Source organism: Papilio polytes, unplaced genomic scaffold (genome assembly GCF_000836215.1).
Source record: "Papilio polytes unplaced genomic scaffold, Ppol_1.0 DF821511.1, whole genome shotgun sequence".
Lineage (NCBI taxonomy): Eukaryota > Metazoa > Arthropoda > Insecta > Lepidoptera > Papilionidae > Papilio > Papilio polytes.
Window position 1 is genome coordinate 731,745 of NW_013527693.1, and position 22,174 is coordinate 753,918.

Consider the following 22,174-nt stretch of genomic DNA (forward strand, 5'->3'; position numbering starts at 1 on the left):
CTTGTACATTTTGATATCGTTCGTCAGGTGAACGTTTGTAGTAGTCGCCGTAATCGTAATGTGAATGAATGCATTTTAACATTAAATAAAAAGAAAATAGCCTGATTATCTGAAAAGAGAAGAAATGTTTATTTCAACATATGTATGAGATTTTTTTTCGATTCGATAAGAGAAATCTAGCATCATTATATGATCTAATATCACTAAATTCAATATTTGTAGATTTACTTTGAAATATAAGCATTATACACAAGAAAAACTATTATGCAAATCACAGCTTTGCTAATACAATACATATTTCGCATTAATGCACGAAACGATAACGTCTATGTATATCTTCTTATAAATCTGTTTGAAACAGACAAAAAATTTTTAAATGCCATTTTCGTTATCAGCAACGCAAATGCATTATATTCCCGAAATCTGGAATTTGTCTTTTGATATTACAAACAGACACTTCAATTTTATTATATGTATAGATAGATTTAAATACTAGCTGTCACTCGCGACTCCATCCGCATGGAAAAAATAGTTAAGTAACCTATGTGTTATTTCAAACAATGCTCTACATCTATGGTAAATTTCATGGAAATCCGTTCATCCGTTTAGGACATACCGTCAAACAAACAACATGTAGACTTTCGCATCTATATTTTCTATACTATATTATTAACTAAGAAATAACAAAATGTATCATACCAGTTTCATAATACAGCTGTTGGAAATAGTAAATCTATTTTGTTCCGAGTGACATCCTCGCAGTTGTCGTTGTGGTGAACTAACTTCAGTGTTCGAGCACAGGTGGGCGACAGAAAATCGATCATTTCTTTTTACCAATGTTAAATCGATGCATTGTTACGAATTATACAACCTAAATAGCCTTTGTTATTCACAAAGGATTTACGTAAAGGCGTATTTAGTAGGATAACTTTTTATTCAACCACCATTCTTAATATCAACGCTTTGAGATGAAGCTAGAGAAAAAGGTTTAATTTAATAACGAAGCACACAGGTTATTTTGTAACAATTTATTACATAAATTTGTGTTTAATTACTACATAAATGTATTTAAATATTCATCATAAATATCCTTGGCTTTTGAAAATACTAACCACTTTGTATTCAACATTTTTTCTAAGAAATATTCCTTATTCCTTGATGTTCTAATTAAAAATGCATCTCAGATACTTCATAAAACGATAACATCGTCAGATAAAAAAAAATCTTTTGATAAACTTTTACCTTTCCTAGATCGCTTAATTGTTGTACTTAATATGCGTGCATAGTTGTTCATATGTTTATGTGCGTGTGGAAATACGTCCTCAATACCGAACATGTATTTATCTTTTATACCAGGAATAAATAAATAGCCATTTCTAACACCGGGTTTTGTGATAGGTGGTTTAGTTGATGTTGTAGGATTTGTCGTTGTTGTTGTCGTTGTTTCAGTTGTTGTCGTCTCAGTCGTTGTTTCCGTGGTTTCTTTTGTTGTTTCCGTAGATGTTTCAATCGTTGTTGTTTCGGCTGTTTGTGAAGCAAATCTTATGTAAGGCGCAGCTGTACTAGAAGTGACATTGTTCTGACGTAGAATATTGGGGTTTGTCCATGAAGGCAAATTCAAACCAAAAGGAAACATACTTGGAAAAATCCCCTGTTTGATATTTAAGTGATTTAAACCAGACGGCTTATTGTATGGCCTTAGTTTTCTGTGATCATTCGGCCCTGGACAAGCGATGCACATTTCTTTACAACATTCCTTAGGTTTTACACAGTTGTTGCAAGAACATAGACATTCTTCTGAATCTTCGAATTCGTTACTGCTCATATCTAGCATCTTTACTTTTCTATCTCCGTTTAACTTTATTTTATTTTCTTTAGTACTGTAACTAACTCCAAAGTTGTAGCGATTTTGTCTTAGAGGATTATGGAAACGTGTTACAGGCGTTTTGTATTGTGAAGTTGGGCTTTGACAGATTAATATAATTATTTGAACCTTTATTATCTGAAAATGAATTGTACACACGTTTTTATTTTATCAACATCTCACAAAGATTATTTAAATTAATAAATGTCATACGATTTTCATAGTAAAACACTCAATAATTCCTTACAAGCACTATAATTATGATTTAAATAGATAAACATGTGCGGTCAAACATCGCAAACGAAAATGCAATTGGAATTTTAATTTCGTACGAAAATCAGTCAAATGTGAAAGTAATAAAATCGTACGCTTCGAGAGAAAAATCTTATTGCGACGCAGTAAAACTGGAGGTTAATTATCAGTAGACTGCAAAACCATTTTATTTGCAGAACATAGCCATTTACAAAGTGATCGGAAGAAAAAAGCAAAGATGCTAAGACGCAAGAAGCTAACTTATGTCTACAGTAGAAGGATATCATTTAATCAAGAAAAGAATCACGGTTGTATAGTTTTTACTAAAAAACACAAAGGTTTTTTCAGTGTCAACTGCATAATGGTACAAAATTTACATTTTAATTAGTTATTTACTTCATTACATTACTGTTAGTCATAATTTCTTATTTCTGATCCAAACTTAATGGCTAAATTGTTGCGTAACGGCGAGTATCCATTTCGGGAGAACCAAGGGCGAATTTTTTCTCTTAACACTTTGTCATTTGTAAAATCGTAAATTGGCATTGTTGGTCTAATATCTCTATCATCGTAGGCATCTAATCTATTCGGTAAAAGTCTTTGATGGTTGTTTCTCGGGTAATAACGTTTGTCATATTGCTCTTTGCAGTTTGCCAAAGCTACGCAGGGTTTATTGTTAGGCAAATATGGTGGTTGTGTTGATGACGTTTGTATTGTAGTTTTAATTGTCGTTGTAGTGGTAGTTGAACATGGCGGTTTGGTGGTTTCCGGTATAGGTGGTATAATGCTCGGTACATCAATAACAACCGGCACAGGATACGGTACGTACATTAGATTCGCACCACTCTGACATTCGGAACATTGTTCTATGCAGCATCGTTTTAATTTCGCACAATTTCTGCAGGAACATTTGCAATCGTAATCTTCGTAGCTTTCTCTACGTTTGATTTTCTTTCGATGTCTGTCTTCGTTGATTCGATACATTTTCCTCCGATGTTGGCTCAGTTTACGTATTCTTCGTTTCGGTCGATCGTAATAATCATTTTCGTCGTGATGGTAATCGTAGTTATGGTCTGGATAATTGTGTATGTATCCTACAACTATATTATATTGCACAATTGAATAATGAATAATAAGAGAAATCGATTGAATTTTGACTATCTGAAAATAAGTGACAAAAATTAATAAATAAAATATTAAGTCGCAAAATACTTCACTAAACAGAATATTTAACCATTTGTTTACTAATAACAACAATGCTATATTTTTTAATTTAAATAAAGCCTGTTTTTCAACGGTTCCGTGTTTCTTACTAAATAGATTTTATGTTTAAAATGTAAAATGAGGTAAATGCTTATCAAAATAAATCATAAAATAAAATGTTTTATAGTTTCATATATTTTGAAACAATGAGTGGTATGAAATTGAACAGAACTGCTTAACAAAATATTTTTTTTTTAATTCTATATCTTTTAAACAGTATTTTTAACATGACAGATCATGGACAACATGAAATCAGAAAAGTTGAGACCAGTTTCACATTAATAAGAAAAGAAGTCGATGCAGTTCTGAACCAATTATTTTTAAGATTGAATTTCGGTAGCTATTTTAAGTGATTCACAGGTCATTCGGCACGAGCCAATCTTAATACTAATATATCAAGTCGTGTTACATTCGTCTCTACTCTGTGGGAGAGCGAGGGAGGGGCGGAAGGTGGTGGGTCATGACCTCGGCCGGCGGCTCCTGAAATACTCCTAGACGTGGACGCAAGCCAAAAAGCACACCGCTCGTACGCGTATTATCGGTCACTGTTATCGATCTTATCAAAAGAAAAAAAATGTTACGTTTAAACTACACGGATTTCGAATTTTGATAAAAATAATTCAACATGTTTTTTTTCTTTAGTTATTTTGGTATGAAAGAGAACGCTCTGCTTTGAAATTTTCATACGAGTGATTACTAATTACTGAATTCTAGTCAATCTATTTCAATCTCTTTGTATATTTTGGTCAAAGTAATTAAGTATGACGTATGCATAAAATATTCCTATATTATAAAAGCAACTAACTAAATATAATTGGGATTTTTTTATCGGTGAAATCGTAATTGAAAAAGTTTTGACAAAAGAACACATTTGGCTTCTAACCTAAAAATACTCACCGAATTGCTACATCACGTTGGCAAACAGGAGTGACGTCAGTTGGCACGTGTTTATTTGGAATGTCATCTTGGGTCACGACCTTTCGACCTCTCGCTTCCCACGTCAGAGCTTTTAATAACGCAAACGTCTACTGAAAGCTTAAGTTTCACAATGAATAAATTTTTATAAGTTACAGAGTTTGCATTTCTCAATTCCTATTATTAGCTATCTGAAATGGAAAGTGAATACCTCAATTGTAACGTATAATTTTCTTTCTATCTACTTTTACGACACTAGAGGGAATAAGCTAATTTGTCAGGTTGAGCAGAAATTAAACCAAAGTACAAGTAGGGCCCTCTGTCAATTGTTTTTAATGTTAATGCAAGTGCATTTTCCTTATGTTCTGATAGAAAGGTCGTAACTGCGGAGGGCAAACATTAAAAATCAAAAAGAGTCTAGTTTGTTAGCTACATATTATTTTAGGTTGCCCCCCTGAGCCTAAGGTAGTCTACGTTCTCTTTGGGCATAATATCCTTCTGGTTGGGTCAGATATTTTTTGGTACTATATGCTATTGAGAATGTAGTTGAGGTGACAATTGAGGGTACACCGGTGACATGATCAAAAAGGGAGTGATGACTGAGATGACGCATGATATAGTTATGAGGACAAAAACTTGTTACGCCGCTACGGGAGTAGGATAAGGACAAGGATGATGACTCTAATTGACAATGTACGTTTACAATCGTATATATAAAATGTCTTTTATGATTTATCATAGAGTTTCCTCGAAGTCGATATAGTTTTCCTTTGTCCTCGCGGTGCAGCAGACCGCTATCAGCTTATCGCCTTATCAGTGTCACGACGTTGTGACCGTCGCACCACGCTGCCCCGAACTCTACACCGGTAACGTTTCTAATCAATCATTTATACTGCTGTTACATTTTCGTTATTACACACGAATGTTTTATATGGAATTATAATAAAAGTATGTTTTCCTGGTTTACTTGTGTTTGATTGCAGTCACACTTGTTGTCAATTTGTCAGAAAAACATGCTAGAAACTTTTAACCATCTTGATGGCTAGAATTATTTATCAATAAAGGTTACTGCTCGCTGTTAGTTCTTAACCTATTGTTTATCCAATTTATATGTTAAATTTTAGGTTAATTAATAACAATTAAAATAAACACCTTTTTGTTATATTGTCAATTGTTTTATGTTCGTACTAGCTTTCGCCCGCGACCAAGTCCGCGTGGAATTTTAAAAAACGATAATGAGTAGCCTATGTGTTCTTCCAGACTATGCTCTACATCTATACCAAATCTCATCGAGATCCGTTTAGCCGTTTAGGCTACAAACTCTAACAAACATCCATCCATCCATCCATCGATTCATCTAAACTTTCACATTTATAATATTAGTATGAAGTATGATATACTAATACTGAACAGAACATGAGTTGGTTACAACTAAAATCCAGTAGGAAATACCGCCCTAACTTTACTATAGATGTTTTGATAAAAGTTTTCTGTATTTTACTCTCACAGAATTATTTATAATAAGTTTTTAATTCTATTTATAAGTACTCTAACAGTATAGCTAACTTAATATGTTACTAAATTTATTTTTAATTAATTCGACTTATAAATGAGAAGTAAAATGTTATTAAGCGTGTTTAAATAAACTTTTGAGGAAATTTGATTAATGTTTTTTTAATTATGTTGCAATGAGTGTACCATGTGAGTACCCTTCGTTCCCGATGACACGGTTTCTCGCTAAGTGCCACCGTAGGAAGGTTAAGAGCCCCTTATCGCGCGTTATCGTAACGTACGTACCTAGGTGCCGCCCCATTTGCTCGTTTGACCTGACACCTCAGTTATCAGTTGCGCGTCGTGATAACCGCTGTACCGTACCTGTTGGTTTTACCTTTTTTATCCGTTTAAACTTTTTTTTCTATTTCGTGATCTTTTTATATTTGATGTGTTACCTTTTTAGTTTGTTCTTGTGACACTGGTAATTAATTTTGACTTAATGAGTTTTAGTTTTAAATGTGTAATCTAAACTCAAATGTTTGTATGTAAGGGTTTTTTCTTACGTATTGTTAATATTATTTCTACAGTCTAAAAGTTATTTTAATTATATGTTAAATCAGTACGTTGTTTAGTTATGATAAATGTTACTTACAAACACATGTACGCTCACATGCGTCTTAAATAAAGGTAGGCAGAGATTACAAATTCTAACCTGATTCTGGCGTCTTGCTTGCGTCTGCATTCAGACGCATAATAAATACGTTAGCGCGGATTATACTATTTTATTAATATCACTATCAATTACTGTACATACTTGTATATGTTCTCTGTGTGTCAGAAATCAATAGTAATTTACACTGGAGACTAAAAATGATTCATCCGTTACTTAGTTTCAGTAGGATTTACGTCATATACTTTAAAACCGGAACTCATGAATGTGTTTAGTTCCGGTTTAAAGGTTACATTTAAGTACTATTAGATAGATATTTTAAATTCGCCTTTTTAATCTGAAAATAAGTCTAACAAAATAAAAAGAGAATGTATATCATAATAAAACGATTTCTTGTATACTATTATTTAAAATCTTGTTTAAATCGAGTTGTTAAAATGTACCATATATGTTAATGTTTTTCTTACGTTTTGATCATCATCATTCCTCTATCTTATCCTACTCCTGTAGGGTCGACGCGCCGGGTTTTCGTCCTCCAAAATACTCTAACATCCGTCATCTCAGTCATCACTCCCTTCTTGATCATGTCACTTTTCAAGCAATCCATCCATCTCTTTCTAGGTCTACCTCTACCGGTGTACCTCTACATTCATAACTAACTTCTGTCTTGTTACATGCGATTCATCCCTTATAGTATTTAATCCCTTACGTTATTTAATCGTTTTTAGTTTTTTTTATGTCAATGTGAGTAATAAATGTTCAAAACATAGCAGCAGTAGTATTTAAAAATGTCTGAACCAATATTGGATTGTCCTGAACTTAAACTGGAAGACTCAGATGAAGGGTCAGATACTAAATGTGATTTGAAGGAAGTGTGTAAAAGTAAAGTGCAAGTGAAATGTGAAGAAGAGGATGAAGGGAAGTCAGTCGGTCAGCGAGAGAACAGGCTGACGAGTATTATAGACCAGCTGAGATGTCAAAGTCAGTTGAAAGGTACGTTACCAAGGTACTTTACATTGATTATCTTTTAACTTATACTAATATAATAAAGCGTAAACACACACTTCTTTGTTGCCTAAGATGTCGGCAATCACAGCATGTTTTCAAATAACTCTCTTTTTAATAAAAACCCCTACACTTACGTCACGCTTTAGGCTATATATTTTCACGCAATTGAACTTAGGGGGTAAAATTTTTGGATAAAAACCCTAATGTGGGAAAGAGACCATAAGTTGTTGCCATCATCAAGGAAGCAAGATGGCCAAAGTTTGTCTTGTTATGTCATTTTGACATTTGCTATTGATAATTTGACAAATGTAAACAATAAAATAAATTTTTCATAATTTCATGCGGATGAAGCCGCACGGGAACAGCTAGTTTATAATATAGTTAAGCGCCAATATCTTAATTGTTTGGGGTACGGACGACTCTTGCAAGCGTTCCCCGACATACGAGTACGACTATTGTCGTGAACCATATCCTAGCTCAAGTCTAGAGCTTAGTTGAAATGGTTAAAGGAAATATTAGTAAATCAACAAAAAAATAGACTAATGTTTTATTAAAAAAAAGAGTTGAAGAGCGAATTTTGAGTTATCTATATTGAGTTATCTGTGTGTTCACTTTCAGTTATAAATGAGTAAGAAAAAATAATTACTATTATTATGAGATAGCATAATAACTGTTATTTTAATGTAAAATACCGTAATCTTAAAGATCGGATGCTCACTGCGTAATTACAAACTGCCGTAGACTAACACAACATAAATTATTTTCTAATAGAAAATGGCGTGGTTTGAAGCGTAACAGGAACAAAGTCGCAACCTTTGCGCGGCCGATGGTATCAGAGCCATGAAATGTAAATCGCTTAGTAGATTTATAAAAGTAATTACTTCAAAGACAAAAGGCACGCGTTGCTCGCGGACAATTAGGCCGGGCGGGCTGGATCTGGCAACAATGGGCGAGATCATAGATTGCCGGCTATCGCGGCATCGCGATGTTTCTGCGCTCTGAATTGGTTTGTTTAAGAGACCAACACTCGGGTTCAGACCTACGCCCCGTGCCCGGCGCAACACAGCCCCGGACTGAGATCCCGCTTGTTTATTTATCTGATACTCTCACTGGCGATTGTTTTTGCACCGTTCTATGCATACGGCATCGATCTAACAGAACTTTGCAACAAGTATTTGCGGTAATGAATTTTTGTATTTAAAATTCAGTTTAAATAGGTTAATTGTTAAAGTCTTATTTGGCTTGGCATGTTTGTTGTTTATTTCTTACGATCATGCTTTGACCTGTATTAACTTTGCCGGTTCTCGTAAGAGCGGTAGCTTAATCGATCGCTCTAATTAGAAGATAAAGCGGTCATTTAGCTAATGAATGTATAAATCGCTGTCTAAATGTGCGACCGCACTTCCGACCAGATAGGGTTAATCAGCGCCTGGAATTTATGCGACATCGGAGCCACTAAAATACGGCAAATGGTAGTTTAAACTGAACGCTAAGAGAAAAAACGCGATTTCTTCATTTCTGTCACTCGATTATATGTTATATTTCAAATGTGCAAAGTCTAAATCAGCTTGCGTGATTGTTAGTGTTTAATTTCTATCGGTTGTAGGTTAGTGTGGAGAGCAAGCGCAGTGATCTATAGACGGTGAGGAAGCACGGAGTAATCTGCGCAGCGTAATGCCGCCATAGATGAGATACGCAGAATGCCTGTGCACTTCTTAAATGATTAGGCCACTGCATTAAAGGCATGGTTTGGTACAAAAACTCTTGAGACCTTTTTCTTGAGAGATTAAATGTCAATTTTGAAATTTTGAATGACGTCATTAAAAGGTTGGAACATTGCTGTATTCCGGTTCACGCAGCAGTGGATTTTAAAGTTTGCTTTTATATATTGGAGCATTCCTGTAAACGGTTTATGGGGAAAGCGTGTGCTAATTAAGTAAAAAACAATTGTAAGATGTAGAACAAATACTAATAATACGTTGACTAACAAATAGTGCAGTTGGCTGCAGGAGATAACGTCGATATGGGTTTCGTCACGACCGCGCTTATCGCTGCTGATGTCACGCTGATAGTCTATATGGCTCATTTACTTTTTTATCCTTCTTAGATTTTGTTGTTTGTTTCGCTTGGACATTCAGTTCTAGCTTTACTATGAAATGTTTAACTAAAATTAGAATTGCCTTATGCAAACTAGTTTTCTTTATGGATAGCAGAAGAGTTAAGAATATTAATCTCTTTATACACAGATTACATAATAAATTTAAATGTATTGGTAATATTTTGTTCCCGTCTGCGAAGCTTAGTCTTTGCTGCAGGTCGCGTGCGCGGCCGCCGTTAGCGCGCCGACTGGAAATTTATAATGATCGATATTCTCCTCATTTCAACTGGACCTTGCTCCGGTTATCCGGGTCGTCGGGATCCGAACTCCTCCTTAATTTACAGCAACACGCCTCCGCTTTATTGTTTGTTCATTAAAAGTTTCCACTCTACTTATTTATTTAACAATTTAGAAATAGAAATAGATAGTGTGAATTGGTCATATATAACTATCGTTAGGGTTCTTCTGATGTTCTTTGGCGATTGTTTCTTCACTTAGTAACAGTTAATCAATTACTCAAAGCAAGACTCCAACCTGTACATTAACTTTCATTACTCTGGACTTACTAAGTCGTAGCTTTTGCCCGCGACTCCGTCCGTGTGGAATTAAAAAAAAAAACAAAGTAAAGTAGCCTATATGTTCTTCTAGACTATGCTATATATTCGTTCTGCAGTTTATGCTACAAACTCTAACAAACATCCATCCATCCGTCTAAACTTTCGCATTCATAATATTAGTAAGATTGCAATTCCTATCGACTTAAATCTCTATTCATGGTTTCCACTATAAACTGTATTTTCAATTACCAATAGATTATCGCAATATGACCTAAGGCTCGTAGATAACTTAAGATGTCTATGGCAGATAGATAAGTTGAGGTCATAAAAAGTGATGTTTTAGATCGGCCGCGATATCCGGCACGTGATCGAATTTATCGTTATTGCGCTCGTGGACGGCGGACGGTGTCTTGCAACTTTACGACTAACTGTTCGCGCTCTGAATCTGCGCAGATCATTCCTAATTAAATACTAGCGTTTCACCCGGTTTCACCTGTTGAACGAGTATCTACATTGAAATATGAATAATCACATACAAAAATCAACAACGAACAGATACGGCTGGTGACTTTTTAGACTATGTTTCTGTCTTGTTCACAATCTAGTTTATTTGATTTCAATTATTTTATTACGGCCCAATACTGAAACGAAATTTACACATTACACATTAACACGTAAACAACACTTTCAATAAATTCGTTAATGAAAGCGATGTTTGGAGTTACAGCGTAGGCTTATCGGTTAATTTCAATTTGTTATATATTGTATATATTTTATTACGTGATTCTTGAATCTTACATGATTTTAATAAATAAATAAAAAAAATATTTATATGTATTTTTAATAAATAATTAAACAGTTTTTATAATTATGATATAACCTTTCATAACGAAGAGTTAATTGCTTTACGATTGAACTCGCGAAACATCGCAGAAAGAAAAAGGGAAACTTCAGTATTCCGCAACGTACGGGCCTCAGTGATTGTTTTATATTGTGATGCTCTAATTACTATCCACGTATCAAGAGCAATCTTTCCTAAAATTAATATAATAACGTTATAATTGTACAGTAGCGATTTTCAAACTACAGTTAACATAGGACACGACTTACTCGTAACCTTTTCTAAGACGCCAAAATAATATTCTGTGTCTGCCTTAATGTTAATGTTATTTTTAACACTTATTACTAAAGGATTCAGAATCAATTTCGACTTTGAAAGACCAATTGCATTTTAGTAAATCTAGCCTAGTTTCGTTTCGTGTTATTATTCTACAAATCTTTGCGTATTCATAAAAGGACCAAACAGAGATAGGCAAAATTAATAGGCGTGAATTGGAATAAATAACCAAAGAAACCTCACTGTATGGAAGACAAACTTGTAAGAAAAAGAGTCAAAATCCTTGACATCAGAAAACGTAACAACAGTTTGAGAACAAGTGTATCAGAGGCGCTTAATTACGTTCGCACTTCATAACTGGCTTGCGCAATGTGAAATTTGATTGCGCTGTTAATTTAGCATCATCATGTTTAACACGTTGTTATGCCCCGCTCTATATATTGTTTATGTTCTTTTCTTTGTTAACTAAATGCTACTGTCGTTATGTAGAATAATTTCACTTATGTAAAATGTGTTATGTAAAATAAAATAAAACAGTAGTGTATACATAAACATAAATGTATGATAATGGGAGAGAAAAGATAAGTTTAAAAAAAAATAAAAAACAGTTATTAAAAATAAAAAGCAAAACAAAATTTATAGAATAAATTAGTTAATGAACGTATTCCATGCCACATCCAGTAATGGTATACTGGATCTCATGCAAAGTAATAATAGTATTAGTTCGTATACATAATGTTTCGTAGCTACCCGCATTTAGTAAATGTATATTAAATTGTCAGTACGCTTGATTAAATATTATATTTAGCATAAGTTATTACTTTAAGTAAGTAAATTGTAAATTTTTATTAAGGTAAATAAAGATTCTTAAACCGTACTTTTTATTAGTAAAGTTTTCTTAAAGCTGTTTATATTTATTCAAGCGTGTTTTGTTTTTCCAACTACTTTTTTTTCGAATCAAACTCACTTTCCAGATCCGCTTTTTCGAATAATCATGAATATTGAAATCTTTTTATTGTTAAGCGCTTGACTACGATCCCACCTGAAGAAAATGATGGAGAAGTCGAAAGATGGTTCGCGCTAGCTTTGTAAGTAGCCGTTTACTCTTCCAAACAAATGCATTTGTTATGTTTTAAACCCTTAATGTCAAATTTATCGTTGCAACAAAAGTACACCTCTCCGCAATTATTCTTAAAATTACAGAACCCAAACTAGTATTAAAACAGTTATAATTTAACAATGTAATAAGGTTGTCATGAATGTTCCAGTAATCCGACACAAACTGACATATATCAGAGGTATTAAAGTTTTGGTGCAAATCCAACACTTTGATGCTGCCGCAGATGTTGATACGTGAAAGCGTGACCAGAGTATACGGACAATTAACAATAATCTCGGAGGCGAGGCGAGCGAAGTGTCCGTATCTCGATAAGGCAGGTGAAATGCTATCACCCGCCACAAACAATAGTGCTGGCTGTGCGATCTCTGCTGCACTTTGTCTATTGTTTACCAAGATGTTCGTAATTTGAAATATTGCAATACAATCGCAACAGTTAGTAACGGAAATCTTGATTCTTTGAATGATTTTATAACAGCATTTTTATTGTTTTTATGGCTTTGTAATGATTACACAATCAATAAACAGAATGATCATCTACTAATAATTTTTTTTTTATTTATGGTGACACAAATCTAAGTAAATTTTTAAGTTTTGCATGGCATTATACTCTTCTCTATTTTACTTTTTCAGTATTTATTGCGTAGAGAAGTATCCATCAGTCATAACGTTGAAAATGGCATAACTTTTTTATACTTCTTTTAGGGAGCTAATGAGTATGGATTAGTTATTTATATCAACAACTTTGAGATTATGTCTTTTTCTCCAGAAAGAAAATAGTAAATCTGAATTTTTATTACCTTCACACGTGTGCTTTCAAAAATATGACCGCGACTAAATATGTCAGATGGAGTATAACTCATACAATCAAGGAGGTTAATCTAGATGAGATGTGTGGCCATCAATCAGCCGACAATCAGGCTCGGTAACTGTGTACAGTAGTATGTACCGTGAGCTCGGTCATGTGCATCTTTGTTTTATCTCGCTCGTGTTAATGTGCAATTAATTGCGCCACATCCCGGTAAGGAGCAGGTCATATTTGTTGGGGAAAGAGAGCGTGCTGGTCGATGACCTCGTTTTCTTTCAACGGTCAAGCTTCACTGACGTATTGCATCTTGATTATCTGAATTGCATCGATCTTTTACTTTGTTCTTGAAGTATTAATTTTGATGTTTCTTTTAGAGTTCTGGTTAGTCGTAAGTATGTTGTTGCCATCAATGTAAATTGCTCCTGTAAATTGTGTAGCCAAACTTCTACTATAAGAATTTCATTAGTCCCTTTCCTTAATCAAACTTTCGCTTCTACTTGCAATAAATCAACCGTTTATACACTACTTGATTTTTAGTTGTGCAACTAAACAGTTGAATTGGTTGCGAAACAATCGACGATCGCACAACAGTTGTGCGATAGATTAGTCAAAGATGTGCGGGCTTTTTAGTGTTTTTCTGTTTTATTTCTATGTCTTCTTCTTTTTCTTTCTATTATAAATACTTGACATGATTATCTTTATGTTAACTTGTGGGCAGTTTTATTCTATACCTATTATTTTTGTAAGTTCATTTGTTACGGATGATTAATGGGAATACAACTCTGGTTGATCTGATAGCAGTTACAGATATATTGTAATTAAGATTCTCTTTAAATTAGTACTTTCTTCGACAGATTAAGCGAATGATTAATATGCGTTGATTACATTTGTATAATTGTATAAGGTAACAAGATGTGGTCATTCTCAAAATGGTTAAATATTTTCTACCCATACTCGCTCTCGGATTTGTGTATTCCTTTTAAATTTATTCTTATCTTCAGATACAATTAGACGGCAATGATGCTGCAATATAATTAGACAAAGTACAAAATTGTTTTGCGTATCCAGATTTCAGATATAAGCTTCTGTAAAATCTGACAAACGTTGAATTTGATGAGAACGGATCCCATCAATGGAGAATCTATAAAGAAGCGTGGAATTTACATCTCTGTACACATTTTAAGAGAAGCTTGTCATACTGATAGTATCTATAGATATGTCTCGATACATAGATGTCAGGTCGGGGCATCCTGCGCAGGCGCAGGCGCGGGCATTCCTGCGCACAATGCGACTGTCATCGCGCGGCTACCGGCTCGCGGGCCGCGGCTAATATTTTATCTGGGCGGTCTTCATTGCGCCCGTGATCAGCTCTTGTTGTATATAGTGATGTGCTCGTTCTCTATCGATAACTGTTTATCTTTGAGTCGGTAAAATTTATGTTAATTATAGAGACCTTAATTAAAAAAAAAATTTAAACCTTGGTGTTTTTATAACGTAGTAAAATATTTACTTGTAGTAGCTACTAGTACCACGTAACCATCGATAAAAAATCTATATTACAGTTATTATTAGCACTAATTATTAAGTAAGTAACGTTACCGTACTTTCACTAATTATTAACATTACATACACGACCTGCAGATGGATGTATTTTGCCACATTTTAGTCGTCACTTTCTTCTTAATCAAGTTATCTTTCATTGGAGCGTGACTTTAGATTGAAATTTGAAATATGAATAAAAGATAAATCGATATTGATCAAGCACTTCACTAGATACGAGTGAAAGAGGCGTGCACTAGTTGCTCTCATTAATCTTTCATTTCTACCTTATATTATTAGAGGAACGGGTTTGCGCGGATGCTGGGGGCGCGGCGGGAGGGGGCGCAGGGGGATGAACCCGGTTGAACCCTCGGTAGCACCTGCCGCGTCCGGTCGACCGCCGCACTATAGCTTGTAACGATTTACTTCTCCATACACCTTGTAAGGTCCATTCCAGACTAATATGTATTTACTAATTTTGTTGTATATTGTTTCGTTTATGTCTGAAATTGTATTTTTCATCTAATAAAACTATTCCTCTTTATTAAGATAACTTTATTGATTTTGTTTATTTGAGTCCTTTTATTGGAAGTAAAGGTAAACCCTAGTAAAAAAAATAGAAGATATTTTCTAGGAAAATATTAAATTATAGTAAAAATATTTTTTTCATAACGCAATAATGATTACAAATATTAGCAAATTATAATTTAATGCGGTTTATTTTCAACTTAGTGTGATCAAGTCCTAACTGTAAGTGTTTTTATAGGCGGACGTAGTTCACAGTGCGCTCGTAGGAAGATAAACCTTTAATTAAGGCAGTGCTGTTTATATTCAGAGGAAATGGCGAGTGGTCTCGAAACTTATTGATACCTATTATTATTAATTTTATGGTGCACGGTGCCCGACTTGCGCTATTACTTACATTTAAATAGCGAAGATAAATTCGCATCTCGATACCTTACTTATGAACCCATAATGAGGTCCTACATGTATGGTATTAACTAATCATCATCGTCATCCACTTGGCCTTATCCCTTACGGAGAGTCGGCACAGTATGTGCTGCTCTTCTATACATCACTATCAGCCGTCATATCTGAATCCACTCCTTTCTTAAGCATATCCTCTTTCACACAATCCATCCATACATTCTTCGGACTTCCTCTTCGTTTGTAGCCACACATTCAGTCTTAACACTTCCTGGTTTATGTCCCCATCGTTTCATCGCGTAACATGTCCATACCACGCTAACCTTTTGCTTCTCAATTTTTTAATGGCATAAACTAAACAATAATCTGATTTTATAAATATTATCTACACGTATAATAAATTGTAGTGTCTGTTTGTAATATCAAAATAAAAATTCCAGATTTCGGGAAGATAATGTATTTGCGTTGCTGATAACGAAAATCGCATTTAAAAATTTTTTGACCGTCTGTCTGTAAGCTGCGTTTGTTCCGGGTAAACTCCTAAACGGCTGGGCAGATTTCGACCGGACTTTCACTCAAGGGTAGCTGACATTGACGGGCATATTATAGGCTTTTTTTTATTCTGCGCTGTCAAAATAGCGACCGGACCACTATCTCTGGAACAGGTGGACCGATTTGGATAGGACTTTGACTGGAAGATAGGTGGTATAAGGTAGGACGCGAGAATGTGATAGATGACTTTTTTAAACCCGCGTTAACGATGTTTGCGGACGACAGCTCGTTTTATAGTAAAAAATCTGTAATTACTCTATTTTGATGATCAAATAATTGGAATCTTTACGTTGAGAAGCATTTCTATTTATCTGTATCTTGTGATTCAAAAGAAATCTTCGTTAGTACATTCACTGAGACCCTGAATTTGTATATTTAATAGAGATATCCGAGTATAGCGGGATGTGACACTTTCGCTCACAGAATATATAACGGTCATAAATAATATGCCTAATATCGTAGGTACTTGATTTAGCAATTTCATTGTGCTGTTGTCGAGCAAAGCGCAACAATTGTCTCCCAATACTCATTATATTGTTGCCTGTGTTTACATGTAGAGTGGCCAGAATTTTTTTATCTGTCCAGGAGAATTTGAATTCAACAGACGTTTAAAGTTTTTTACTCTATTCTGCCAATAACATAATCATACATCGGTAACCTGATAGAGAATAAAATCAAATCATTACGTTTTGTTATATTTGTAGAAATCATCTAAAAACTGACTTAGCTTGTGTGCTATTTTAAATTGCATTTTAATCTGCATTCACATAATAAAGATTCACCCATCCTTCTGTGTCTACAATATTACAATGATTAATTTTTTGGTCCTGATTTTTTGCACAGGACTTATGGTGTCTGTACTAGGTGGTAAGTGTTGAAACGTCTACCAATTACCGCGTGTGAAGGAAGCAGCGATGATCTCTGAATGCATGGTTTATGGCCCCGAGCGAACCCACGGTGATTTAGAAGGAAGCAAGCGGCAATACTGACTATATTCGCCTGGCAACTTGCAGAGAATTTTCACGATCCCGCTTTAAATCTTGCAAATGTTGGACAAAGGATTTATTACTTTCCCGCTGTTTATTTGTTTCCTCTTTATTTATTATCTTGTCCTTTGTTGTGACTGTGGTAGATATGTGTTTAAATACGTCAATTTTAAAATCCTTCTACAATCTTGGATTAATAAATTATTCAATACAAATAATTACTTCTTATATCTTTTGGATTACAGGCAAAAGGAGTTAGTTATTTAGTGATGTTAATAGAATGTTAGTTTCTAACTGTATTGATGTACTTACCTTTGTTCCTTACTTTCATTTGATATGTCTTAACACATTGGTTTAAAAACAAAAGAAGTACGATGTTACATTTGTCCTCTGTCCTGCTCATTCGATTTAAATTTTACTTTACCGAATAACGTTACTCTCAAAGATTTATCCACAAATATTTCCTTGCACGAAATCAGCTCCGTATAAAGCGATAAAGCGCCTGAAAATATAAACCCGCACAATAAAACTTTCCAGTTATGTACGAACGATAAAAAGCCATAATAAAAACGAGATATCATAAAATCAGCGGCGCGTCTCAGGCACGAGCCGCAAAGTGAAAAATGCATTCGAACAAGTTCGACTCACTCCGACCCTTGCACTTAATTGATCGAAAAAATGTGTTTGAATACAAATGTGTTTTTTTTACCTTGTTATTGTATCGGTCGTGTGGCTTTGTAACGTGGAGGGGTAACGTTTAGCAAGATTTTATTACAGCGTTGTTCATTTTACACTGACATTGTTGTAGGATTTTTTATATAGAGGTTTTGACAGGACAGAAAATTAGATTTTCAGATCAAGCACAAATGATGGTGGCACCTAAATTAGCTAAGACATTTTGTATGAAAAATCAATAACGTTTCGGCGGAGAAAAAAAGCTTTTCAGTTTTAGTGTTAAGCAGCTGTCACACACAAACATCGTTAACGCGGATTAAAAAAAAAGTCCATCACATTCTCGCGCTACCTTCTACCAGCTATCATTCAGTCAAAGTTCCATCAAAAAACGGGCCGCTAGTTACGCCATTTTTTCCCGGAATTGAAAAAAAGTAGCCTATAACATGCCCGTACATGTCAGCTACCCTTCAGTGAGTGTCCGGTCGAAATCGGCCCGGTGGTTTAGGAGATTACCCAGAACAAACGCGGCTTGCGGACAGATAGACAGACAGACAAAAATTTTTTAAATGCGATTTTCTTTATCAGCAACGCAAATTCATCATCTTCCTGAAATATGGAATTTTTTTTTGGTATTACAGACACTTTAATTTTATTATTTGTATAGAAAATAGATAGATATAGATGAATGGTGCTAGAAAATGACCTAAAAAGTAGTATACGAAATAACTAACATAACTATGTATTTGTGCATTCTACATATTCATTTATTAATCGATTTTCTACGAGCGGATCACGAGCTGTAAATCGAATTAGTTCCAGCACCAATCGTATAACTTTACTATCAACTCCTTGTTACATCCTGTTTGAAATGGAGTAAAGCACGAAAAGAAGTTATAAAAAATCTCGTAAAATAGCTGACACTGTTAATTTTATGTAGTTACTAGCTGTTGCTTGCGACTTCGCCCGCGTGGAATTTAAAAATATATAAAAAATTGAGCCTATGTTACTCACAGATAAATGACCTTTCTAACGGTGAAAGAATTTTTAAAATCGGTCCAGTAGTTTTTGAGTTATTTCAATACATACAAAAATACAAATCTTTCCTCTTTATCATATTAGTATAAATAAGTTTCAGAAGTTATAAAATTATAAATGGAAAAGTTTAGATGGAGGGATGGTTGTAAGAGTTTGTAGCTTAAACGACTGGACGGATTTCAAAGAAGTATAGACATGTCTAAAGGAACACATACGAGTAGGTTTCCCACTTTCGTTCTTTTACTTCCATGCAGACGGAGTCGCGGGTAAAAGCTAGTCTCAAAATAATTCTTTGTTTCGTTATGGAATTTATTGGTCGCTTGAACTATACCAGAAGAGTTTCACAGATTAATGTCACATAGACATAGTACTAATTACACCCTCACAGTTTCTCTTTCAGTTTAGTTCTAATAAATCTATCGAATATTTTCTTGTTACCGGTGTCATATGACGAATAAAATGGTTATAATTTTATTAGATAGTTCCGGGACGTGGAACACAAAAAAACCAGTAACATGCACTCAACACATTTCACACGCGTTATAGTTACGGGAATCTGTTGTCTTTTATCTACGTTTGAAAATGAACTTTAAGATGTGGTTTATTAAATTTAATTTTGTGTAAATTTTTTCAAGTTATCATAGATTCATAACTTAAATAATAACAAACGGTTTTAAACCTTTTTGCTTGGCAATAAGGTGTACGTTGTTGAATAGTGTATTCTATTGTATCCGTGTGTAGCAGAAGCGTGGCGCGCGCGTGCCAGCCGACCAATTACACTTCTTTACCTTTATTACCTGTCTACTCATTAGGTTGGGGCCACGAAATGTGTCTTAAGAAACGCTATAATTTTTATGAGTTGTCTTATTAAAAGTTACCAGATGTTTACGTTACTTACATTGTTGGATTGCAGCAGTTTTGTTATGGATTTTTTTGTAAAAAACCATTTATAAAATGGTATTAAATAAATGTTATCAGAAGTATCTTTCTTAGCAAAAAGCGTTCAATTGATAGTTAAACATATCACGTCACTAAGCGATATTATATGATTTGTGTTTTTTTTAGTAATTAAAGAAAAATCTGCATTGAATTATTTATATACAGTTTAACAAAATATAAGTAAAAGGTTAGCATAGTATGGGCATCTTCTGAGGATAAATCGTATGTAACAAGAACATTAGTTAAAGTAGTAACGACTGAGATAACGTACGATAGAGTTATGTAGAGGACAAAAACCCACACCGACCCTACGGGAGTAGGATAAATAAGATGATGAAGTTTTACAAAATAGTTTATTTATGTTATTATTTTTTTTTTAATCTGTACTGTTATAATACTTTAGCATTTGGTTTCGTGGCCCTACCAAAGTCACGATTGAGTCCAAGCAGCCAGGTGTATCGCCTGTCGGGTCAAAGTAGGCGCTTTTTACTGCACTACCATCGCTCACTGACTTTGCTCGTTAGTTTTTTTGCTACATAGCAGTAGTGGTAATTGAAGAAAAATATCAGTAGTTTATGTTTAATAAATAGCTGTTAATTATTTTATTTATGTTCTAATAAAACACGTACAATGGAAACATTGTATCTACTTTTTGATCGACTTTCCAAAAGAAGGTATATATTTTTTTATATAGATTGTGTTCATTCACATTTAATGGTGAAAGAATTTTTGAAATTGGCCTTGTACTTTTTGAGTTATTTCAATACATACAAAAATATAAAATACAATTCATTCCCCTTTATAAAATTATAATAGTTTAGATTAAATAATAAAAAAGTACTATTATTATTTGCAGTCCATACTAAAGTTGAGTAGACTTACAAACGGACAGACAGATTTAATTTATATTATAAAGATATATGATGAGTGGTTGACGAAATGCTCTTTGTTTTCTACGTAGTCGTCGACCCGAGCGACTAAATTAGTGTTTCGAGACCTCGTCATTTATGTCTTACTATCTCAATTGCTATTGTTTGGAATTGTACAACGGAAAAAATGAATATGTCATTTTGACACGATTGTACACGACGATGATTAGCTTTCGACAAAATATGCCAATTAACTACTATTTGATTTTTAAGTTTAACTTTTTTTTATCATATCGAATAGATAAATACTTAACTGTTACTTAAGTATGATATTTTTTCGTCGGCACTTGCTGTGGATTAGTGCGTTTTTAAGTTAAAACTCAATAAGTTAACTGCATAAATTGGTTTCAAGATTGATGCCGTAAATCCTAGCGACATAAAATCTACAATAATTTATTAATAATATTTGGAGGACAAAAACCTGTTGTACCGACCCTACGGGAGTAGAATAAGGAGGTTTGTGATGACAAAATCTACAATAAATTGAGTACATAAGAAGGAATAACATTTAAAAATGTAATAATAATACCGATTAACTGTAATTATACTTTCAAAATCCATTATCAATTCTATAATGAGGACATATATTTAATAGCTCGCGAAATTACCTTCGAAGCATAAACGTCACAGTAATGTATGTAAAATCGTTATTTTATATGGGAATGTAGGAAGAAGGTTTTTTAATTAGCGATCAAGCCGAAATGACTACCAACATACCGCTTAACTCATTTTACGACTGCCACCGTAATCTTGAAAAGGAATGTTCATATTCGATCTAGGGCAATAAAATGTCGATGTTCGAGAAAATTCTACAATACCTCGCCTTGTTAACACCGACCGAATCCCGCGTTCCGTTCCGTACTGTTAATGTATGGCGTCATCAGGTTATCTGTGAAGCTTCCGCGACTAATAGATATGTAGTTAGCTGGAATAATAAAGATAAAACGACAATTGCTAGCTCCATTTTGATTTTTTCGTTAAGTTTGGGAATTGGCAATGATTCCATGATAAAGCAGATGGAATTTAAAGAATCTTAAATAACAATATGCACAGTATATTTGTACAGCTAAATAATTCAAATGTTACGTAAATCGTAACACACTGCAGTAATTAGTATTTAGTATCGGGGAATTAAAAAAAACAGTATCAAAGTGCAGTGCGGAACGAATCAATAAAAATAATGAATTCGTTTGGCGGTGACACCGTTGGCTGTCAGCGTGTTGCGTTGTAAACAGTTATTACGTGTATTATCACTACAATGGATAAACAGCTTCGTTATAATAAAAAGAAATTTAATTACTTGACTTGACGACAGTTGTCAAGAAAGATCTTCAAAATGTGATACGATACACGTGGAAATAATTGATTTATTTTAATCATCCATAAAATCCTTATTTGTTTTACGGTTTTTGAACTATTTCGCGATTTT

General features: G+C 34.0%; 1 protein-coding gene across 1 annotated transcript in view; it reads left to right on the top strand.

Moving 5' to 3' along the window:
- The first annotated feature begins 7,235 nt into the window (after positions 1–7,235).
- LOC106108499 overlaps positions 7,236–22,174 on the top strand; it is a 29,130-nt gene continuing 14,191 nt past the window's right edge. The window contains exon 1 of the mRNA XM_013289676.1: positions 7,236–7,451. Coding sequence (XP_013145130.1) covers positions 7,247–7,451 — 205 coding nt within the window. The 5' untranslated portion in view covers positions 7,236–7,246. The remainder of the gene's footprint in view (positions 7,452–22,174) is intronic.